Source organism: Chanodichthys erythropterus, chromosome 12 (assembly GCF_024489055.1).
Source record: "Chanodichthys erythropterus isolate Z2021 chromosome 12, ASM2448905v1, whole genome shotgun sequence".
NCBI lineage: Eukaryota > Metazoa > Chordata > Actinopteri > Cypriniformes > Xenocyprididae > Chanodichthys > Chanodichthys erythropterus.
In genome coordinates, this window is record NC_090232.1 from 45,228,740 (window position 1) to 45,254,641 (window position 25,902).

Consider the following 25,902-nt stretch of genomic DNA (forward strand, 5'->3'; position numbering starts at 1 on the left):
GTTTTGTTCAGCGTCTCTGGCCTCTTGTTAACGGCCGTTTACAGACTCAGACATGACGTGGGCTATTTATCACTGTCCCGGTAGCTCCCGAATATAACATTAAAATAAACACAAAAATACAGTACAAAGACTGGATAAATGTAATGTATTTTTGTACTCATATTTCTGTTATTTTCGCGAGCTACTGGGACAGATAGACCGTTTCAACATCAATGTTTCACATTAAGAAGGGAGAGGAAAGGACCAATGACAAACTATCCAACAATCATTTAAATTGAAAGGATATTCATAAAATCCGTGGATGTTTATATATATACATATATATAAATCATTTAAAATTGAAAGTATATTCATAAAAACCGTGGATGTTTATATATATATATATACATATATATAATTTACTATTATTTGCTCTATAATCGTTGGACCCAGGAATAGACTTCTGTCCTCTGTAGTGGACATTATATTTTAGTGATTTTCTCTGACATCATACATGTCACAGTTTTAAGTCTGGATGTCCTGTAAAGAGCACATTCAGGGCTTTTCAGAGATACCAGATTTTTAGAGGTTTCGCCATTACAACAACAACTTCTTGGTCTTTAATTATGACTGAAAATGAAAATAAGAGTGCTAATGGAAATATGATAATATTTTGTGATTAAATTTAAAATTTATTTAAAACGGATTAATTTTCAAATTGTTTATTATAAATCAACATCTCAGGAAAATGTTATGGGGTTTCAAATCAAAATATGACTTTCTGTTATGAAACAGAACATTGATTTCATACATGTCCACTGTAGAGGACACCAGGACTTAAATCATGTTTATCAGGCATTTTAGGAGATACAACAAGTGAATAGGGAAAGAAATTATATGTCAATATTCCTATTAATTATTAGATATTATTATGAAAATGTTGCCAATTATTGCTCCCATTATTACACTTCTTTTTTCATTGCATGTTGCTCCAAGAACAGATTAATATGCAAATTAGATACAGTGTATAGATACATTGTATTGAATGGGAAAACCGATGTATTGCCATTTTACCCTCATATTGCATAAAGTAAAATGGTATATCAATTAATTCCATTATATGTTTCATAACATAGTTGAGAATCATCTTTATACATAGTTTGGTTAAAAACAATATTGAAGCCTAAAAATTGATTGGTGATAAAAAAAAAAAATCCCATTGTTTTTGCCTATAAATGTCATTTCATGTCATTTTATTTTTTAAACAACTTAGTCCTGGTGTCCACTACAGAGGACATATCATAACATATGAATAAAATATAATTTTTAAAAAATGTTAATTTTTCATTTGTTTCTTATGCTCTAAAAAATATAATGACGTGAAAAAAATGCTAAATAAAAAAATAAAAAAATGTTGGGTCTCAGGAGGATAATCGTTGTTTGATGAACGCATGCTCACTGTGATTCTTGTCCTGACCTCCACGTAGTCGTGGCATCTTTAACTCTTTCAAACCTCAGTAGTACAAACGCGGTACTTTCTGAAAGCCTCATACATCTATTATTGTTGTTTCAATGTTCATATGTTGTTTTGTTGACAATTTCATCTTCCTCTTTTAGAGAAGTTCGACGCGCAAATCGGCGGACACCGAATCTGCTCCTCTGAGGTGGATTTCAAAGTGAAAGTACAATCCATCGGCCTATATTGACATTTTATGAAAACGGAAACGTCTTGACACTAATCAAAGTGTTGCGTTCCCTTCATTTACATTTTAGATTGATGGAACATCATGTAGGTCAGCATTATGAAGAAGACCTGTCCACAGATACGATTCCACACAGGTGAGTCTTTTACAGATAGGGCGTAACGCTTATTTTTTTGTGATTTTCTACCTGGCGCTATGTCCCATTTCATAGGATCACGTGTTTTGCGAATTATAATATATAGACTACATCTATTTTATGGTTTGATGTACACTAAAGTAGACATGTTTTGTTTGAATTTGCATTCAGAATGCCAAGTTATCGTGTAACAGATAAAGGCGTTTAACAATGTTATGAACAGCAAGTTCTGTTTTTGTATTCGGATAATTGGCTCTGACATCATATTTACTGGAGATTATATGGTTCAAAAAGTTGCTTTTCTCCAGATTTACCAGCACAATATTTAAATGGCACAAAGTAGGCCTACAGGTTGCCTGGGACACTAGTGGATCATCAGCGCCATGCAGCTAGGTCGAGATAATTCATGCAACATTTTTTTGGAGTGGTTCAGTTGGACGTTCATCTAATATTTTTTAAACGTTACTATTTGTTTGATCCTTGAAGAGGTTAAAAAAACATGAAGGCACAAGACACATGCATAAAGATCAAATAATGAATGCAAGTATAAAATATACAGGCAAGCAGGAATAATACACTGACTTCATCTCAGCTAAAAGTATATTCTTAGAATGTTTTTCTAACACTCCCATTAAGTTTAAACATTCAAAACATCCAGTTATTTAATGTATTAAGAATGTTCTTGGTTTATGTGATTGTTAGAGGAACATTCCATCCTATCATTTTTGAAAATGTTATGAAAACCTAATTTCCAAATGTTTTCTGAATGTTCAAAACATCCAGTTTTTTTAAATGTTGGAAGAACTTTTTGTCTTAAGATACATAATTTTTAAAGAACATAAGTGAAAGTTATGGGAATGTTCCTTGTAAGCTGGGATTGAACCTAATGCATTACACTAAACAATCAGGACTTCAGTATGTTTGAGTTTATTTTTCCAACTTGGTAGGGTTGTGTTTTTGGTTTACAAAATGTAAGCTTTGCTCTTTATGATTTCATGTTTTGGACTTTGTACTTCCCTCTTACACAGTTTAGTGTACTACTACAGTAAAATGTGAATCTTAAATTAAAGTCTTAGGGCTCTATCATGCAGGGACCAGGCACGATGCAAGTGTTTTTTGCTAGTTTTAGTCCGACTCAGTTATCATTTTAACGTTCTGTGCCACGTTGTTTAAATAGCAAATGCATTTGCACCCATTTGTGCACCCATGGGCATGCTGGCCGGAAAACGAGGTGTGTTCAGGTGCATTGTTAGCGTATTGCTATTGTGAGCTAACTGAAATAGACTGTGCTATTGACCAACTGAAACCTGGTCTAAAAAGTCAATGGCGCAATATTTATTTTGTTATTTAAAGAGCGCATTACTAATATGTGCCTATAGGCGGGTGCACAACGTGCGTACACTCTGCTTGTTACACACACAGGGATGTGCAGCAGCACACAAATGCCAAATATTAAAAATAAAAGATTTCCTCTCGGGAGAAGCATTCAGTCTTTCCACTTGCAATTTCCACCATGTAAATAGCGAATCTGCCATGGCGTGAGCACAACTGACTTTTAAAGGCAATGGGAGATGACACTCTGATTGGTTTATTGCACATTACACCTAAAACACACCCATTACTCATTAAGAGACTAGGTACAACCCTTTTAGACCATGCACCGGGCACGCCAACCATTTTTCCCATCGTTAAACTAGCAAAAGTTTATTTGGACACGCACTAGTGCACCTGCGCCATGTCCCTTAGACCATGCACTAAGATCGTTAAAATAGGATCCTTGGCTGTTATTGTATTATATTAATTAATTAATATTAATATTGTTATTCAGCAATAAATCATCATCAGTGTCTCATTCTAATTTCCCTTCATATTTTGTTTCAGTTCAGTCCAGATGCAAAGACCAAAGTCATCTGAACCAAGCTGTGTGTCCATGAAGAGTGACTGGTCAATGGATCCTCCACCTAAGCTTAGTGATTCTGGGTTTAGGTAAACACTGAACTAAACCATTTATCTTATTACATCTCTGTTGAAACAAAGAAAGAACTGTTCAGTGTCCGTAAGCAATGCATTACAGAAGATATTAAAATGTCTTCATCAACAGCTCTGATATGTGGATGTGCACTTGCTTATTAAAACTACAGTTTATTCATTCAAGAGCAGTGAGTGATTTATCATTGCCTTTTGTTGTTTGATTAACAATAATGACTGCAGCAGATTTATTAGGCAGCTATCACTTTAAGAGCTAACAAATGGACCCAATATACTGTTACACATGCACTCTTTCTCAGTGTTGAAATTCACTTAAGACATGACATAACCAGCTGTATTTGACCGTTTAAGCACGTATCTGAAGCCCACAGTATACACGATCAAGCATAGCATTATGGCCACCTTATTAATATTGTGTTGGTCCCCCTTTTGCTGCCAAAACAGCCCTGACCCGTCGAGACGTGGACTCCACTAGACCCCTGAAGGTGTGCTGTGGTATCTGCACCAAGATGTTAGCAGCAGATCCTTTACGTCCTGTAATGGGCCTCCATGGATTGGACTTGTTTGTTCAGTACATCCCACAGATGCTCGATTGGATTGAGACCTGGGGAATTTGGGGGCCAAGTCAACACCTTATTGAAGCTGGATAATATTACCACAACCTTGTGTATCCAAATATTTAAAATTTGTGCATTTAGCTTAATTAAAAGTTGGTAAAGTGTGGTTTTCAGGCACAAATGGCACCATTTCATGGTTGTTTGTAAATATTAATATAGCATAAATATTTAGTTAATCAACAATAAATCATCATCAGTGTCTCATTCTAATTTCCCTTCCTGTTTTGTTTCAGTTCAGTCCAGGTGCAAAGACTGAAGTCATCTGAACCCAGCTGTGTGTCCATGAAGAGTGACTGGTCAATGGATCCTCCACCTAAGCTTAGTGGACACACTGATCCTGGTTTTAGGTAAACACTGTATTGGTCTGTCTTTATAAATCTTCTGTGTTGAAAATAATCATTCAGTGCCTGATATATGGATGTGTACAATAACAGTCATAGTTGCTTTAATGTTTCCAACAATAGATCACATATTAATGGAATAATTCAGTCACCCAAATCAGTTAATTCCAAAAATTATGAACAGAGTGTGGATTACATTCACTTGTTGTGTTCAACTTCACTGTACAGACCTGACCTGCCAGAACCCAGTTGTGTGTCCATGAAGAGTGACTGGTCAATGGATCCTCCACCTAAGCTTAGTGGACACACTCATTCTGGGATTAGGTAAACACTGAACTAAACCATTTATCTTATTATATCTCTGTTGAAACAAAGTAAGAATTGTTCAGTGTCCGTAAACAATGCATTATAGAAGATATTAAAATATCTTAATCAACAGCTCCGATATGTGGATGTGCACTTGCTATAAAATTCCCAGTAGCATAATACATATTAATATATAATATTAATAATATATTCACCTGAATCTGTTAAATACAAAAGTCATGAATTTAAGACTGTGTTAATTACGTTCACCTGTTTAACTAAATGCACAGACTGGACCCTCCAGGATTCAGCTGTGTGTCCATGAAGAGTGACCGGTCAATGGATCCTCCCCCTAAGCTTAGTGGAAACACTAATCATGGTTTTAGGTAAACTCTTTAAACCGTTTGTTTTATTGTATCGGTAACACTTTACATTAAGGTTCCCTTTGTAAAGGGTTTATAAAGGTGTTAGGTAATGAGTAATAGGTCATTTACAAATGCATTATAAATCATTAATAATGCAGTTATAACTGCATGAATAAAAAGGCGACTTTAATGCAATACCTGCCAAATAGTGAGCCGTTTTTAACTCACATGTTATAAATGCTTAATAAATGTATTTATTAACATATTTAACTCAAAACCAGATTTCTGGTTTATTTTATGATGCAGCAAAAATTGACTATCATAATTAGACTGAAGGTTGTTGTATTTGTGCTTTCTTATTAATATCTCATGACTGCCACTTGTCTTACTATGTTGCTTACCAGAAGTTTTTGTCTTACCCATGATACTCTCCAAAAAGGTCATGATGCCTCTCCACAGCAGTGTATAAAAAAAAAATTTTTGTTTTTAAACCAAAAAATACCAACTTTATTTTGAAAATAAAACAAAAGATAATAACCATAACTTGATTAGATATTAAAGTCTGCGTGAACCGGAAGTTGCAAACGACTCTTCTCCAGTGTTGTGACGTATTTCCAAGTGAAACAGAATATTGAATAGAGGGCAGAGTTTTACTTTAGTGCTCCTCCTTTCCATCTCTCGCACTCCTCCTCTCCATATCTCACTCATAGCAGACGAACGGTTGCAGAAGAGTGGTTTACACGTTTTCAACCCAAGCCGTCAAACTGACGTTATCAGAGAAGGAACGCCATTCCAGACCAGAAGTAACTTTTCAGATTTTGATTAAAGATTACTGCGGCAAACAAGTTCTTTCTGTGTTTTAACTTGCATGGATTCATTGTTCACCACAAGACCAGTAATATGACCAGTAATAATATTAATGTAAAGTGAAAACCTGTTAACCATTTATTAATGAGTTATGAACATTAACAACCTATGAAAAGGAACCTTAATGTAAAGTGAAAACCTGTTAACCATTTATTAATGAGTTATGAACATTAACAACCTATGAAAGTGAACCTTAATGTAAAGTGGAAACCTGTTAACCATTTATTAATGAGGTATGACCATTAACAACCTATGAAAAGGAACCTTAATGTAAAGTGAAAACCTGTTAACCATTTATTAATGAGTTATGAACATTAACAACCTATGAAAGTGAACCTTAATGTAAAGTGAAAACCTGTTAACCATTTATTAATGAGTTATAAACATTAACAACCTATGAAAGTGAACCTTAATGTAAAGTGGAAACCTGTTAACCATTTATTAATGAGGTATGACCATTAACAACCTATGAAAAGGAACCTTAATGTAAAGTGAAAACCTGTTAACCATTTATTAATGAGTTATGAACATTAACAACCTATGAAAAGGAACCTTAATGTAAAGTGAAAACCTGTTAACCATTTATTAATGTAAAGTGAAAACCTGTGAACCATTTATTAATGAGTTATGAACATTAACAACCTATGAAAAGGAACCTTAATGTAAAGTGGAAAACTGTGAACCATTTATTAATGAGTTATGAACATTAACAACCTATGAAAAGGAACCTTAATGTAAAGTGGAACTCATTTAATGAGTTATAAACATTAATTACCTATTAAAGTGAACCTTAATGTAGTGTGAACACACGTTAATCATGTATTTATTAATTATTAATGTACACAGAAGATAATATCTTTTTCAGATGAAATATTTTATTTTTGATGAATGTCTCAGTAAACACAACTTTAAACTTGAAAAAAATAGTCTTTTACAGCACAAAGTTACAGAGCATGACTTCTCATGAAAAGTGGCTTATGCAGGTAAACTTAAATTAAAACATTCAGAGAAACAATCAAGTATTCAGAAAAGATAATAAACATCACACCTATAAGCCAAACATATTTGATACAAGCTGAATAAAGGCACCTAAATATGTATTTTTTTTAATTAACAGTTGTGTAAATGATTAAATCAATGACCTAATGCACCATTACAGAACATTAGCAGCATATTAATATGCATTTAATAGATATTTCTGATATGATAAAGGCCACTGTAACTTGAGTACGTTATTTGGCTTTGGTCATCATGCGCGGGTGCGCCGGAGCGGTTATTTGTTTAAGATAACTACAAACTAACACAGCGATTACTAATATAATATAAACACTAGAAAAACAAAGTCTGCGATTTCACCTCAGTTAGCTTACCCATCAAATCAGTAAACACAAATTCACTTCAACGCATGTTGGAACAGTACTGTGTAACTTCTTCTCAAAAGTGGCAAGGCTTTATTGAATGCTCACTAGCGCCAACTCCTGTCACACGCCAGAATCAACACGCATAGTGATGAGAACCCGAAAGAGAATAATAAAGTATACAGCCTACTACTACTGCGTATAATAATAATAATAATAATAATAATAATAATTATAAATAGAAGAAGAATGCATTGCTCATTATACATTATTGTCACATTTGGTGTAAAGAGCAGTCAGGGAGCAGGATTCAGATGAAGCATTTTTTTTTTATTATGAAGAAAGTTATAGAAAACTAGACATGACAATAATATATTAGGCTATACTAATATATTCTCTTTATATATACTCTTTATATACTTATATACTCTGTATACTTATATACTCTTTCAGGGTTACATCACTAAGCATGCGTGTTCTGGCGTGTGACAGGAGTTGGCGCTAGTGAGCATCCAATAAAGCCTTGCCACTATCATGAGAAGAAGTCATGCAGTTACCAGGGCATGCTCTAAAGTAAAATTTGTGTTTAAAGTTACTGATTTGATGGGTAAGCTAACTGAAGTGACATTGCAAACTATGTTTTTCAAGTGTTTATATTATAATCGCTGTGTTAGTTTGTATATTATATGTTTATTCGCGGTGTTAGCTTTTTATATTAAATAAATAACTGCTCTGGCACTCCCACAAAGTTACAGTATCCTTTATCATGATATCAAGAATAATTATTAATTGCTTATTAATATTTCAACAATAAAATATGTCACCAGGAAAAAAACAAAAGAGATCTGCGTCTGCTTTAATAAACACGATGCACTCTACATTAAGGTTCACTTTCACAGGTTATTAATTTTCGTAACTCATTAATAAATGGTTCACAGGTTTTCACTTTACATTAAGATTCCTTTTCATAGGTTGTTAATGTTCATAACTCATTAATAAATGGTTCACAGGTTTTCACTTTACATTAAGGTTCCTTTTCATAGGTTGTTAATGTTCATAACTCATTAATAAATGGTTAACAGGTTTCCACTTTACATTAAGGTTCCTTTTCATAGGTTGTTAATGTTTATAACTCATTAATAAATGGTTAACAGGTTTCCACTTTACATTAAGGTTCCTTTTCATAGGTTGTTAATGTTTATAACTCATTAATAAATGGTTAACAGGTTTCCACTTTACATTAAGGTTCACTTTCATAGGTTGTTAATGTTCATAACTCATTAATAAATGGTTAACAGGTTTCCACTTTACATTAAGGTTCCTTTTCATAGGTTGTTAATGTTCATAACTCATTAATAAATGGTTAACAGGTTTTCACTTTACATTAAGGTTCCTTTTCATAGGTTGTTAATGTTCATAACTCATTAATAAATGGTTCACAGGTTTTCACTTTACATTATTATTATTACTGGTCATATTACTGGTCTTGTGGTGAACAATGAATCCGTGCAAGTTAAAACACAGAAAAAACTTGTTTGCCGCAGTAATCTTTAATCAAAATCTGAAAAGTTACTTCTGGTCTGGAATGGCGTTCCTTCTCTGATAACGTCAGTTTGACGGCTTGGGTTGAAAACGTGTAAACCACTCTTCTGCAACCGTTCGTCTGCTATGAGTGAGATATGGAGAGGAGGAGTGCGAGAGATGGAAAGGAGGAGCACTAAAGTAAAACTCTGCCCTCTATTCAATATTCTGTTTCACTTGGAAATACGTCACAACACTGGAGAAGAGTTGTTTGCAACTTCCGGTTCACGCAGACTTTAATGTCTAATCAAGTTATGGTTATTATCTTTTGTTTTATTTTCAAGATAAAGTTGGAATTTTGTCTTTAAAAAACAATAATTTTGTTTTTATACACTGCTGTGGAGAGGCATCATGACCTTTTTGGAGAGTATCATGGGTAAGACAAAAACTTCTGGTAAGCAACATAGTAAGACAAGTGGCAGTCATGAGATATTAATAAGAAAGCACAAATACAACAACCTTCAGTCTAATTATGATAGTCAATTTTTGCTGCATCATAAAATAAACCAGAAATCTGGTTTTGAGTTAAATATGTTAATAAATACATTTATTAAGCATTTATAACATGTGAGTTAAAAACGGCTCACTATTTGGCAGGTATTGCATTAAAGTCGCCTTTTTATTCATGCAGTTATAACTGCATTATTAATGATTTATAATGCATTTGTAAATGACCTATTACTCATTACCTAACACCTTTATAAACCCTTTACAAAGGGAACCTTAATGTAAAGTGTTACCATTGTATCTTCTAAAGATCAAAATTTGTCAGGCCGCCACAGACATGCCCTTCAGTGAAAACTTAAGATCTTCACAATTTAATGTCGCAAAGATTAGACTGACTAAATATGATGTTAATCTGATTAAAGCTCTAGGAGGAGTTTGTTAAAGTACAATGTCTGGAAATGGCAAAAACTGCACAAATTTCAAAATCTTGATCTTCCTGTTGGTTTTCGATTTTGCTCCCGGGGACTTTTTTGTAGGTATTGGGCTGTTACATGTGTCTACCGAATTTCATACTTGTATATGAAATGTAGAGCGAAGGGCACTTAATTTAAATTTTGTAGATGGCGCTATCGAGCCCTTTTGCCACACCTAATTCTGAAACACATATCAGACTTAATTTTTCAAGCATGTTTAGGCCCTCAAAAAAATTATTCATTTCGGAGAAGAATAATAAACAGAGCAATTTCAATAGGGTCCTCACACCATCGGTGCTCGGGCCCTAATAAATAGTTCTTTAGGGTTTTCAGGAAGACGTACTAACAGTAGTATTCAGATAAGTAATATCCTACAACAGAAGTTGAATAAAGTAATGTAAAATAACACTGCTGTAAACAATAAATATAGACTAATCCTTATTAAAACTACAGTTTATTCATTCAAGAGCAGTGAGTGATTTTATTGTTGCCTTTGGTTGTTTGATTAACAATAATGACTGCAGCAGATTTATTAGGCAGCTGTCACTTTAAGAGCTAACACATGGGCCCAATATACTGTTAAACATGCAATGAAAAACATGTTAAACATGCCAAACGAGCTGAGCCAAGGGAGAAAACATACCAGGTTCCGAAACAAACGCTCAGGTGTGAAAGCACCCTCAGAGTTGACATTCACTTAAGACATGACATAACCAACTGTGTTACGAGGATACTTACCAAAACAGCATTTCAACATATTTGTGTGTAGGCTATTTGACTGTTTAAGTATGTATCTTAAGCCCACAGTATACTTTGCTTGTGTGAGTTCCGCCCCGTCCCATGCACAGGAGACCGCCTAGTGAACAGCATCTCTTTTATGGCTTAATACGATTTTAATAACACTGTTTTATATCAAGCATGTCCCGCAGTTTACTGTATACTGTACAGTATACTGCATTTTACAACACTCACTTATTTGGATGTTAAGTTTGGTTTAGGGAGGAACGAAAGTGCACCGCTGTAAAGAAAAGGAAAGTGTGTGGGTCAGAATGCGGCAGCGGCACAATAATCATTTTACCTTGATTATCTTGTTTTCATAATTGTTTGAAGCTGAAATCGAAAAATCACTGAAGACACTGAACTCTCATTTCACGGTAAAACGAACATGCGTAACTCTTTTGCTTTCGTTTTCAACAACAACAATGTATATCTCTTGAAGAAAAGCCAATCAAGGAAAACATATGCCTCAAGCACCACCTAGTGGTCTTTATATAAAGTGCAAAGAAAAAAAACATACATGACACTTTTTTTTAATAACTTAACAGCTTTAACTAAAAATATACACAAGCTTAACAGAAATTATTCTCAGAAGAGTGTTTTCCAACATGATGGAAATATTAAAGTATTTAGTGTGTAGAGACAGGGATGTTTGCAGCAGTATTTATTCAAATAAACAAGATAATCGAACAGTCAAGGGAGCACACAAATGTAACTTAAACCGCTTTGCATTTACACAAAGACAATAAACAACAATGATCTGATTAAAGTGAGGAGTATAAGGGTGACATTCAACTAAACAAGACACAGGTGAAGAACCAAATCAGTAACTATGGAAGCAACTAAGAACACACTAGAACCCATGGAAACCAGGGAAACAGGAAGTAAAGACAGGAAACAGGAATTCACATACACCAGAAAAAAAAGTCTCAGAACAGAAATAATCAAACATTGCCATAATCATAAGAGAGTGTGAATTACATTCACTTGTGTTTAACTTCAATGCACAGACTGGACCCTCCAGGATTCAGCTGTGTGTCCATGAAGAGTGATCGGTCAATGGATCCTCCACCCAAGCTTAGTGGAAACACAGATCATGGGTTTAGGTAAACAATGAACTAAAGTATCTTTATCTTATTGTATCTGTTTTAAAATTATTTTAATAGAGTTGTTAAAATGTAGTGTCTTCAATGCCTGTATGCAATGCATTTTAGAATGAAGATGAATTGATTAATTAACAGCTCTGATTTAATCAGTCAGCCACGTTCAATGTTACGTCAGAACTGAACTGATGAATTGGGATCCCGCCGGAGAGTCTGTCCATTGCAGTTGCTGATCCTTCCCATGGGGGACCCAGCATTTCATTCAGGGCTCCCACGGAGGACGTCGGAGGGTCGGCTTGAGTCCTCTGGGGATGAAGATCTGTTGCCCCCTTCAGGGAGAGTAGCATTGTTTGAGTTTGACCCGGAGCTGACTGCCATGCTTTCCCAGGCTGCTGCAAGCACTCAGGACATGGTGGAGGGTTGCACTCCAGATCACAATGTCTTGGAAGGCACCTTTTTCTGTCAGAAAATGCTTTGTTCCCTCCTCTCCTCTCACTACCAGGGCTTGACATTAACTTTTTTGCTCACCAGCCACTGTGACTAGTGGTTTTCCACAGTTACTAGCCACTCAGCATTTTCACTGGCCACAATTTTGATGTTGGGAAATTACATTTTATATGATTAAAGTTGACTTTGTTATGCTTAGATTACTTTATTTTGAGTCATTTTACTTGATTTGGAAGATTTAAAACCCTTTGAAACTTTTAAATGCAGATTGATCACCCAAATCAAGACTACATTGTATATCAGCTGGTACAGTGGGCAAGAGGTGGACAATACGAGCACGGGCTAATATGAGAAATTTTATAAGTTATTTATGTTAGGCTATATAATAGAACAACAAAGCAAATTACAAAAACAATAGTAAATTAAAAATAATCTTTTTTCAGATACAGTAGGTTTATTTAACATATAGCCTACATTTATTTTACATCTTTTGTTGTTTGATTAACATTAATGACAGACGGGTATTTAATTAGGCTGCTGAATGCATGGACGTAACTGACGCATATTCAGTTATTACCCACCTGTTTATGTCCACTTAAGCCATAACCGACTGTATTCATGTGAAATACTCCACACGATGGACATTTAGACATCTGTGTGCACGTGTATTTGACTATTCAGGCGCGAGGAGAACTGATCACGCACGCGACAGAGAGAGTGCACACGAGAGAGCGCTTCTGTTGCATGTCATTCAGCGCAATTCCGCCTATCCCTCCTTCACTAACTGCACGTAAATAACGAATTGTGTGATTGAATTGTAATTTTGTGCTACGACGATCTTCAATGATCATTTGGATGTAAATTGAAATTATATTCAACCCGCTAAAGTGGCTAGTGGGAGTGGCTGTCTTACCCGCATTTGGTGGGTTGGCGGGTGTTAATGTCAAGCCCTGCTCACTACCCTCAATGACGGGGTGGCCAAAGCAGTTTGCAGTCAATGAATATGCACAACCTCTCCTTGAAGCTAGATTTTGGTGAGTTCCATTGAATTACCTTTTTTCCTTGCTGGACTCGATGAACAGTTGGGTCACTTGAAGTCATGAACTGACTGTGAGATGTTTGACTATGTTTGCCTCATCAAGTAGATGGAGCTCTTGCAGGGGGAATGGCCCACTTTCTCTATTAATCCTGCCTCCTAGTCCTTATGGTTACAGCCCGTTTGTTTTGAACCCTACATTTTTGGGAGTTGACCATCTTTGGTCCCTGACTTCTTTATCTCTTCATTGCATTGGCGGATGTTAATGTCAACCCCTGCTCCCTGCCTATGCCAATAATTTCAGGCAGCTTCAGAAAAGGAAGGGTGGGTGGAGGAGACCTTTGTGGCAGCTCCATGGGATACTTTGGTGGAACCCTGGCTGGGTCTGCTTGAACCTCCATGGTTTGTTCAATTGGCTCCCCCTTGGACTTTATATAGGTACTAGTTTGAGTTGGATAATATTTTTCTCCATTTAATCTGTTGCTGTTCTGTTAGTGAAGTTGGGATGCTTCCATCTAGGAGGTAGTGTCAGGATCCCAAATTTCATGTCTGCTCTGCAGTTGGGTTCTGTGCCTGACAATTTGAATTCAGTGTATATTTCTATATCGGAGAGATATTTCATTTGCTGGTAATCAAACTCAAGACTTTGGCGTTGTTAGCGTGATGCTCTTCTGAACTATAGGAATACATTCCACCACTGCATTTCACCATTTTCCGACTCACCTTCTGGTGTGTTTTTTTCTCTATTACTACAATATTGTGTTAAACTTTAAATGTGAATGATAAAGACATACTAATATTATGACACAATATATAATTATGCATATTATATACATTTTAGTTATCTAACAACTATATTGCAAATGCAGATTGCCATCTAACAATTTTTTTATTTATTTTAAACTTACAGCAGTGACCATCAACATGCTGAAGCCCTAAAGACATTTAGATCGAATTTGAGGAAGAAGTTTCGGTGTCTGTATGAGGGAACAGCAAAACATGGAAACCCAACACTGCTGAATGAGATCTACACAGAGCTCTACATCACAGAGAGTGATTGTGGAGAGATCAATAATGAGCATGAGGTGAGACAGATTGAGACTCAATCCAGCAGAGCAGCAAAAGAGGACACACCGATCAAATGCACTGACATCTTTAGACCTTTACCTGGACAAGACAAACCCATCAGAACTGTGCTGACAAAGGGAGTTGCTGGCATTGGAAAAACAGTCTCTGTACAGAAGTTCATCCTGGACTGGGCTGAAGGGAAAGAGAATCAGGACATCCAGCTCATATTTCCACTTCCTTTCAGAGAGCTAAACATAATGAAGGATGAAAAACTCAGACTTTCAGAACTTCTTAATGTCCTTTTCCCTGAAGCAAAAGAAATGAAACCATTCAGTAGTGAATATAAAGTTGTCTTTGTTTTTGATGGTCTGGATGAGTGTCGCCTGTCTCTGGACTTCAGTGTGAAACTGTGTAATATTTCTGAATCAACCTCAGTGGACGTGCTGCTGACAAACCTCATTGCAGGGAATCTGCTTCCCTCTGCTCTCATCTGGATCACCTCCAGACCCGCAGCAGCTGATCTCATCCCGTCTGAGTGTGTCCATCGAGTGACAGAGGTACGAGGCTTCAATGAGCCACAGAAGGAGGAATACTTCAGGAAGAGAATCGGTGATCAGAGTCTGGCTGATAAAATCATCACACACCTAAAGTCTTCAAGGAGCCTCTTCATCATGTGTCATATCCCAGTGTTCTGCTGGATCTCAACCACTGTTCTAGAGAAGATGTTGAGTGAAGCTGAGAATGGAGAGATCCCCAAGACTCTCACTCAAATGTACACACACTTCCTGATCATCCAGTCCAACATCAAACTTGAGAAGGACTATGAGAAGAAAGTGAAAGATGAAGACATGATCCTCAAACTGGGGAAACTGGCGTTTCAGCAGCTTGTGAAAAGAAACCTGATCTTCTATGAGGAAGACCTGAGAGAGTGTGGCATTGATGAGACAGAAGCATCAGTGTACTCAGGACTGTGCACTCAGATCTTCAGACAGGAGTTGGGCTTGTATCAGGGGAAAGTCTTCTGCTTTGTTCATCTGAGCATTCAGGAGCATCTGGCAGCTCTTTATGTGCTGCTTTCATTCCTGCTGTACAAGAGGGATGTGCTAAATGAAAACCTAAGCTCAAAACATTCACATGAGTTCACATGTCACACAATATCTGACCTGCATCAGAGAGCCGTAGACAAGGCTCTGCAGAGTAAGAATGGACATCTGGACCTTTTCCTGCGGTTCCTTCTGGGTCTCTCGCTGGAGTCCAATCAGACACTCCTGAAAACCCTTCTGACACATGTTAGAAGTATCTCCTACAGTAAAGAGAAAACTGTTGAATACATTAAAACGAGGATAAGACTGAATCCCTCACCAGAGAAATCCATCAGTCTGTTCCACTCTTTAAATGAACTGGGTGATCATTCTCTAGTAAATGAAATCCAGGAATATCTCAGATCTGGAGGTCTTTCAAGCACCAGATTGTCCTCTTCACAGTGGTCAGCAGTTGTCTTTGTTTTATTAACTTCTGAGTGTTTGGATGAGTTTCATTTGAGTAAATACATAAACAGAAGAAAAAGCCAAAACCAAATGTCCGCAGATGAAGTACTTCAGAAGCTCCTGCCTGTAGTTGAAGTCTCCAGATCAGCTCAGTAAGTCTGAAGACAATCAACAGAACTGATCTTTGTCTTGAACTTAGTCTTAATTTGAACATTTAGAATAATACTATTTTTCAAATGTTTAATTAAAAAAAATATATATAAATATATATTTTTGTAAATATATATATATATATATATATATATATACACACACACACACAAAACAAGGTGTCTTCACTGGGTGAGGGAACAGTAATAATAATGGCAAAGTATACAGAAAGATTGAAAAAAAAAGATTAAAAAAAACACATATATATACATACATACACGTAATGGAGTACCACAAATAGAAAAAAAGACAAGTAGGCACAATAGTACACACTGGGCACACAGAGTAATTGCAACAATAATAATAAAAAACTATATATATTAAAAAAAATAAAAATAAAAAAGAGGGGGGGGGGTTGAGATAGGGATAGAATTAAGACATGTGTTCCTCCTTAAAGTAGTCCAAAAAAGGGTTCCAAACTTTAAAAAATAGTTTGTTTCTGTCCCATTATAAACCAGATCTTTTCCATTTTAAGTGCATGTAGCAAATCAAAAACCCATTGGCGATAAGTAGGTGGAACTGCAGACTTCCAATTCATGAGAATCAATCGTCTGGCCAATAAAGTTGCTGTAATAAAGTTGTTTGATGGTGTCTGGTACAACCCCAAACACTGCCATTAGAGGGTTAGGGTCTATTGGTACAGAGAGAACAATTGAAAAACACCTAAACACTCTCTCCCAGAAGTCAAACAGTTTAGGGCATAACCAAAAGGAGTGCAGTAGGGTGGCTGGTTCACTTGAACATCGAAGGCATGTTGGATCAAGATCAGGGAATATTTTATTAAGTTTAGTTCTGGACCAATGAGTTAGAATAATACTATTTTAAGAGATTATCCATATATTTTTTTCTGATCGTAATTTACAATTAACACACAATAAATCAAAAGCAAACAAAATGTAATAAAAACATTAAACTCACACTGACTTAGTATTTAATATCTATATCTAATGTTTCTCGGTGGTTGTTTAGTTCCTGCTGAACTATGAGATTAAAGTGTGTGTCATTGTTCTGCAGGTTGAGTGATTGTAATATCACAGATGTAGGTTGTGCTGCTCTGACTTCAGCTCTGAGCTCAAACTCACACCTCAGAGAACTGGATCTAACTGTGAACAAAATAGGAGGTCAAGGTCTGACGCTGCTCTCTGGTGGACTGAAGGATCCTCACTGTAAACTGGAGAAACTGATGTAAGATCATACATTAATCTTAAGTGGAAAAAGAATCAAATTAATTTTTGTTTATACATTTTTGGATTGTAGTGATTTACAATTACACACAATAAAGCAAAAGTTAACAAAAAGTAATACAAAAATTAAACCCACAGTGATTTTGTATTTAATATTTCAGTCTCTCTGTGGTTGTGTACTTTTTGCTGAAATGAGAGATTGAAGTGAGTGTCATTGTTCTGCAGGTTGAGATGTTGTGGTGTCACAGATGAAGGTTGTGCTGCTCTGACTTCAGCTCTGAGATCAAACTCACACCTCAGAGAACTGGATCTGACTGATAATAAAATAGGAAATGAATGTCTGACGCTGCTCTCTGCTGGACTGAAGGATCCTCACTGTAAACTTGAGATACTGAGGTGAAATTATACTTTAATTATACTTTAATTAATTTTAACTGAAAAAAAAACTAATTGTTTTAAGAGATTATTGTTCTTATGTTTTTGGATCATAGTGAGTTATGATAACATACAATAAAGCTAAAGTAAATAAAAAGTAACAAAAAACATTAAACTCACACAGATTTAATATTTAATATCTCAGTCTCTGTGGTTGTGTAGTTCTTGCTGAACTGAGAGATTGTGTCGTTGTTCTGCAGGTTGTATAGTTGTGATATCACAGATGAAGGTTGTGCTGCTCTGGCTTCAGCTCTGAGATCAAACTCACACCTCAGAGAACTGGATCTGACTTTGAATAGTATAGGAAATGGAGGTCTGATGCTGCTTTCTGATGGACTGAAGGATTCTAACTGTAAATTGGAGAAACTGATGTAAGATCATACAATAATCTTTATTGAAACACTAATGAAATTATTTTAAGGGATTATTCTCCTTATGTTGTTCAAATGATTTACATTAACACACAATAAAGCAAAAGTAAACAAATATTAAATAAAAAAAAAAAAACATTAAACCCACATAGATTTAGTACTTAATATCATAAGCTGGAACTTTTCCCAGGAACTAGGAACTTTGGGGTGGTACTCATTGTGTTTTGACTGCTGGAACCAGGGTCTAAATTAAGTTCGGGGTACATATTTCCCCCTCAAAAAAGTCCCTGCTTGTGAGGTCATATTTTTTCAAAGTTCAGGAACTTTTGGGGGTGGGACTTGGGCACTGCTGCTTATTGGTTGAGTTCACATAGCATTTTGATTGATTGACTCCACGCAGGATTTTATTTCAACATTTTTAAAAGTCTGTTGCGGTACGTGCAGTAAGAGTTTTTTGCTATTTGAATCAAAAATTTATATTATAAATATGACAGATGGACCGACGATGAGGTTCAGGCTTTATTATCCTTGTATATGGAGGACAAAATCCAGTGGGAACTGGAAATTTGTGCACAGTCCGACATCACCGGACTAATTTGCCTATACTTCACAGTACTTAACACCGCGATGAAAACGCAGACATCAACAGGTCTGGGGGAAAATAAAGTTCCTGGGACAAATTGTTCTGGGTAATTTCTGTGGAAACCCGGCCATACTTTCTGTGCTTGTGTAGTTCCTGCTGAACTAAGACATGAAAGTATGTAACATTGTTTTACAGGTTGAGAGATTGTGAGGTCACAGATGAAGGTTGTGTGGCTCTAACTTCAGCTCTGAGATCAAACTCACACCTCAGAGAAATGGACCTGTCTCAGAATAAAATAGGAGATAAAGGTCTGACGCTGCTCTCTGATGGACTTAAGGATCCTCACTGTAAACTGGAGAAACTCACGTAAGATCATACATTAACAGAGATCATACATAGTAAAACGAAGATAATCATGTTTTAAGGGATTATTCTCCTTATGTTGTTCAAATCATAGTGATTTACGAATTAAGCAAAAGTGAACAGAAAGTAAAAAAACAAACAAAAAAAAACACTGATTAAGTACTTAATATCATAGTCCCCTCTGTGTTTGTGTAGTTCCTGCTGAACTGAGAGATTGTGTCGTTGTTTTGCAGGTTGCGGAGTTGTGATATCACAGCTGAATGTTGTGCTGCTCTTACTTCAGTTCTGAGATCAAACTCACACCTCAGAGAACTGAATCTGACATGGAATAAAATAGGAGGTGGAGGTCTGACACTGCTCTCTGATGGGCTGAAAGATCCTCAATGTAAACTGGATATACTGATGTAAGATCAAACATTAATCTGATCTCAAACAAGAATAATGTTATTTTAACCCTTCAGTTCCCTATCACATTTGATCTAAATTATCAACATAATCAAAAATTTGTTGTACACAATCTACTTGCCTTCTGTTGTCTGTTTGATAGTGTATAGGCTTTTTAGCAAGTTAAGTGCCTTTTAGTATAAATGTAAAAACTTCCCACTTCAGCTTGTCTTTTCATGTGTCTTTTTGCTGTGAAATCTTTATTCATTTTTATTAAAGTCCTCCTGTAGTCGATAATTTTATCGCTTAAAACTCATCTTTTATTACCAAAAATTTCTCAGAACCTTAAAATACCTTGAATGTAACTACACCCTGGCTTTATTTAGTATACATGAAACCATGAATATGCAAATTAGCAAATTACTGAAGTAAACACCAGACATGTTCACAAGTCCATAAAGGCCAAGTCCAAGTCAAGTCTCTAGTCTTTGGGTTCAAGTCAAGTTTCAAGTCTTTGTTCTATTTTTAGCAATAGTTCTTTCAGCTAGTTATTAATAGTGTTTTGAAATATTAAAACTGATTTATACTTTTAAACTGTCTAATTAAGCACTCAAAGTATTACCTAAATTATTCATTTAACTGTTATTCACAATAACAAACGTACGTTTTTATACCTGGCTTCTCTTGACTCCCCTGCTTCAGAGCATAGTTAATGATATGCTAAAGCCCGTCCACACATTGACGTGATTGATTACAAGGTAGTTTGTGATGTAAGAAACACCAGCGTTTGTCTTAAAGCATATTAAAAATACCACATGGACATACAAACAACATTAAAAACTTGATTTTCATGACAGGGAGTCTTTAAATAAATTTTAGAGGAAGAAACAAATGCACTGCCGTCTGAGGTGCCAGTCAGAAGAGATGAATTCAGATGTATATAAAAAGATGTGACCGCACACTCAACTTGCAAATAGTTTATTTACCAACGTTTCGGCAAAAAGCCTTTGTCAAGGGCTTGACAAGGCCTTGACAAAGGCTTTTTGTTGACACATTGGTTAATAAACTATTTGCAAGTTGACCGTGCAGTCACATCTTTTTATATACAGTCTTGAAATATTAATAAGAATATAAATGTTATTTATTTAAAGATGATCATTTTCTGAACTGAAGCAATTTGGGTTTAATTGGGATTATCTATGCACTCTTTTTTTGAAAAATCATGTTCAAATGTATCAAATATGATCCATTAGGCTTTTGAAGTTTATTTGTTCATCTCTTAATCATAATTGTACTGCATTGCATGTTTTTAAATTACAGAGCATTGATCATAAAAGTAAGCATTTAGATATCATATATCATTTTTCTAAGACATGTTATTGGGAGATATAGAGTAACGACTGATGTTTATATGCATTTTATATCAGTGGTTCTCAACTCCAATCCTGGAGACCCACCGCTCTGCACATTTTGTAAAATGAACTGAGACATTAAAGAGTGTGTCTTTGTTCTGCAGGTTGAGACATTGTGATATCACAGATGAAGGTTTTGCTGCTCTGACTTCAGCTCTGAGATCAAACTCCTCACAACTTAGAGAACTAGATCTGACTGGGAATAAACTGCAAGACTCAGGAGTGAATCTGCTCTCTTCTGGACTGAAGGATCCTGACTGTAAACTGGAGAAATTGATGTAAGACATCATACAATAATCTTAATTGAAACAATCAAATTATTTTAAAGGATTATTCTCCTTATGTTTTTCAAATCATAGTGATTTACATTAACTTGAGGTTATACTGCAACCTTGGTTCTCTTGAGTGAGAGACTATCTCTCCACCAGAATACATATGTAACTCATCATGCACTATAAAAGGGATGATTAAAGCGCATTACTTCTTGTAAATAAATGTGTCTCTGAGTGACGGTGAGGTGGAGAGAGGTAGTCTCTCACCCAGAGAACCAAAGTTACAATGTAACCCTACGTTCTCTATCGTATCAAGACTATCTCTCCACCAGAATACATATGTATGGGAAGCCTTAACACATCAAGAAGAGAAGGTGCATCAATTAAATAAATTAGATTGCACACCAACACATTTCTGAGCATAAAATATTTACAAGCCAGCGGGCAAGCTTATAAATTAATAAAATAAAACTATATACATATTCATCATTTAAATTAACCATGTGCCAGATGCTACCAGGGTAACCATTTTCTCCAGTTGTACAGACAACTGGAAGGTATACCATAGAAATGGTCTAAGCCTCATTCCCTAGCTAGTCCCAGCACAGACTTGGAAAAGGATGTGCCAGCTGACACATTTACCCTGTAGTTCAGTGTAAAGGAAAATTGAACAGCCCATGATGCTGCTGCACAGATCTCACCCAAGGATGCCCTACAGGGCCCATGAGGTGGAGACACTGCGTGTAGAGTGTGTGTGAAGGTGGGAAGGAGTAGGTAATAAGCCTGCTGTATGGAATCAACTCTCCAATTAAAACGCCTGGCCTTTGACAGAGGTTGGCCAAGCTTCCTCATCTTAAAACAGACAAACAATTCATCTGTGCTTCTGATTTTATTTGTGTGCCTAATGTAGGTCCACAACGCTCTCACAGGGCATAGCAAGGATGATTTGGTGACTTCCCTAAATCCAAATATTCTTGCAGAAACCTTTGAATACAGAACATCTTGCCTGTGTGGGAGCTCCAGGGGGAAGACCTACCAGGAAAGGTTGTATGTCTGAGAACCAGGGCATGTGGGGCCACTATGGAGCCATAAGAATTACTTTCACTGATTCTGTGTCCTCTGGAGGAGGAAGTAGCCCGAAGGGGGGAAATGCATACAGGAGAACCTGAGGCCACTGATAGGGCATCATATCCCAGGAGTGCCTGCCTCTTCTCAAGAGAAAAATAAGGCAATGAGTTGACTCCTAAGAGGTGAAAAGATCATCATCTGCTATTCCAAAATGATCCCAAATGGTCTTCACCACATCTGGGTGAAGACGCCACTCTCCTGGCCTAGGACCCCATGACAGCATATCGGCTGCTTCATTGTGCAATCCTGGAAGATATGCCACATTGCAGAGTAGGAATGTCAAGGGCTAAGGGCATAGTCAACGCATCTGTACGCATACGCGTCCCCGAGGCTACGCATCGTTACGCTTCGGCAACCATTATGCATCGGTGCGTAGCCAAATGTGTCGTCCTAGTTTTTGATACGCGACGCGCCAATGCACGCAATACTATGCGTTGTCGGTGGAGGCGACATTGCAAGTACTGTACATTAATTCAAGTATATTGTGTTTACAGAAGAAGAAGGTTTGAATACAATGGCGGGCGAAGAGGAAAAATTATGCAAACTTATACGTATTCATCCACCAGAGACACAAACTCCCCATCCTGATCTCTTTTTTGATTTAAAGGGCAAACATACCACCGTCTATCTCTGCGTTGCCTTTGTTGCCGCCGATGTAAATTCAGCAACAGAATACGCTCCTCTTCAGCTGCCATTTTGATCTGAATATCACGTGACCCGACTCTACTAATATCACCCGACTCTACTACCCCCTGTTGCGTGAGCGGTGTATTGCACACACGCATTGCCCGTGACGCTTGCGTCCACTGTTTAGACTATGAAAGGGAGCGCGTCGCTCACGTTGCTTGCTTGCATTTCTCGCGTTGACTATGTAACGGCCCTAAGTGAATGGCCTTCAGCTCCAGCACATTGATGTGCTGGGATGCCCAGGAAGGTTTCCAAAGCCCATGCACCATTGAGTATTGCTCCCCAACCTGCCATTCCAAAATGATCCCAAATGGTCTTCACCACATCTGGGTGAAGACACAACTCTCCTGGCCTAGGACCCCATGATCGCATATCGGCTGCTTCATTCTGCAATCCTGGAAGATATGCCACATTGCAGAGTAGGAATGTCAAGGGCTAAGTGAATGGCCTGAATAGCACATTGATGTCCTGGGATGCCCAGGAAGGTTTCCAAAGCCCATGCACCATTGAGTACTGCTCCCCAACCTGTCAAGCAGCATCTGTTAAGATCTGTTGCCTCCGCAGAACAGGTCCCAGCCAAGAACCTTTCATGGCATTGTTTGGTTCCCTCCACCAGCAGAGGGATCTCAGAAGTCTCCTTGTGACAGGTAACCTGCACATCAAATCTCTCTGTGGATAGTGGCTAGATCTCCGCAACTGGGCGTCATATCCCAGGAGTGCCTGCCTCTTCTCAAATGAAAAAAAGGGCAATGAGTTGACTCCTAAGAGGTGAAAAGATCATCATCTGCCATTCCAAAATGATCCCAAATGGTCTTCACCACATCTGGAACTGGAGCCTGAAACCAGAACGGGAAACTGCAGCAACCCGACAAAATGGAACAATTCTCTGTCTCAGAAACAAGTCTTTTAACCTGTCCCGAGAAGGAGGGAAATGCAAATTGACACCTTTCAGATCCAGTGATATTATTGGCTGATGCTGTCAGAGGTGGCCACTGAATGGCCCCCCTCTTGCATGAGGTTCATTTGCATAGCTTTTTTATTTCTTCTGAATGGCTGAGAAGTTACTTAGGTGGTGAAATTGCTGCTGCAATCTGTTGGTCAATTGAAGGAAGGGGACCACATCCCTTTTTTTCTGCATTATGGACAGCAAGGATGGTCCCACTGGACCACATCCTCCTTTTCAAAATCAGGTAGGAGGGGAGAGAAAAAGGGCCTGGATTGAGAAGAGACATCAGCCACATCAAATAGAGATGGAGCAGTGGACACTTTAGAGACTGAAGGAATATTTAAAGCCTAAGCTGCCCTCTCAATCAGAGCCCTCAATGGATTAAAGTCCTGTGACTGAGGAGTGTGGTTCTGAGGGGTTAGAATCATCTTCTGAATCTTCAAGCTGATCAACACTTTGTTCAGACATGGTCTCTGAAAAGAGAGAAAAGTCTTGAGAAGCATTAACCTCTAGCACATCATGGCCATCTTGTGGCAGCATAGGTGCCTGGTATTGAACACAGGCATGCCCAGTTACTTTAGACATGTTCTAAACAAATAGAAAATTTGTTTGTTGTTACTTTACTCAATGCTGCCACTGCTGCGCAGAGAGACATTGCTGTAATGCATGCTATAGTGGAAGGGGCAGCAGTCATGCTACACCCAACATATACAACACAGTGTATCTTTTGCTGTTTCTCAGGATGTGTGCTTAACCGTGTTAGCACTGAACAATACAGTATTGTGCTTCCAGTGCTCTTTAACACTGTTGCACTCTATTGATAGCTTCAAACTTACCTGAAGTCACCAACGTTAGCAATCTAGATTACTAAATGCAATATGGTACTACAGCTCGTTACCGCGTTAACACCTTGTTAATGGCGTGATGCGGTATAGCTGTGAGATGGATACGATTTGTGAAGATCTCTGTGCTAGCAAATGTTCTCCGGGAGAGGTGCAACGAGCAAGCTGTCCTTACCCCAACTGGAGCGAAAATTTCACACTGACATCTGCAAGATCAAATACAGTTCCATATATATGTTATAGAAAACACACAATTAATCAAAAAGTAATAAAAACAATAAACTCACAAAGATTTAGTATTTAATATCACAGTCTCTCTGTGGTTGTGTAGTTCCTGCTGAAGAGGGTAAAGAGTGTGTCGTTGTTCTGCAGGTTGAGTGATTGTAATATCACAAGAGAAGGTTGTGCTGCTCTGACTTCAGCTCTGAGATCAAACTCACACCTCAGAGAACTGAATCTGTCTGGGAATAAACTACGACAATCAAGTGTGAAGAGTCTCTCTGCTTTAAAAGATGATCCACATTATAAACTGGAGACACTATTGTAAGTATTATTTCATTTAAGATAATTTAATAATGTCATTTGAACTCATCAATAATCTGAACAGATGTGTCAGCAGTAATACATATGTTAGTCTCTGTGTTTTATTTTACTGACAGTTATTAAATGATGGTGAATCTGGAGACATCAATAGAGACATCATCATCAACACTGAAGTACTGGAATTTACTGTATATAAATGTACATTATTTTTGGCATAAGATAAGATCTAATAAAGTCTTCATTGCATTCATGTATTAGTGAATTGTTTTTCTCTTATCAGCCATTTCAGGGAAGTGAACAGCTCAACACAATCACTACATCAACAGTACCGTGAACTTCAGCTGTGGTTAACCTGTGTTTCAAGGACCTTGATGTTTTATAGGGTTTAATGATGAGGCTTTTAATGTCTTAATCAAACGTCTTCCTAAGATTTGATTGAAGCTCATCTGAAGAGGATATTTG

General features: G+C 37.0%; 1 protein-coding gene across 5 annotated transcripts; it reads left to right on the plus strand.

Annotated features, from left to right (window-relative positions):
* Positions 1–1,427: 1,427 nt before the first annotated feature.
* Positions 1,428–25,812, plus strand: LOC137032104 (NACHT, LRR and PYD domains-containing protein 12-like). 5 transcript variants are annotated; one of them, XR_010896657.1, is made up of 18 exons: positions 1,428–1,510; positions 1,597–1,661; positions 1,753–1,818; positions 3,700–3,804; positions 4,658–4,771; positions 4,994–5,089; positions 5,362–5,457; positions 11,950–12,045; positions 14,436–16,232; positions 17,305–17,475; positions 17,700–17,870; positions 18,110–18,280; positions 19,059–19,229; positions 19,460–19,630; positions 21,127–21,300; positions 25,270–25,440; positions 25,557–25,613; positions 25,721–25,812. XR_010896657.1 is itself a non-coding variant. In XM_067403643.1 (17 exons), exons 3-17 carry the CDS (start codon positions 1,757–1,759, stop codon positions 25,561–25,563), a joined length of 3,573 nt encoding a protein of 1,190 aa, XP_067259744.1. In that variant the 5' UTR covers positions 1,428–1,510; positions 1,597–1,661; positions 1,753–1,756; the 3' UTR covers positions 25,564–25,652. The 5 variants fall into 5 exon arrangements, 4 of the variants coding, with proteins under 4 accessions (XP_067259744.1, XP_067259748.1, XP_067259746.1 ...); XM_067403643.1 differs by lacking the exon at positions 25,721–25,812 and having other exon boundaries at positions 25,557–25,652; XM_067403644.1 differs by lacking the exon at positions 25,721–25,812 and having other exon boundaries at positions 1,432–1,510; positions 1,597–1,643; positions 25,557–25,652.
* The last annotated feature ends 90 nt before the right edge of the window (positions 25,813–25,902 follow it).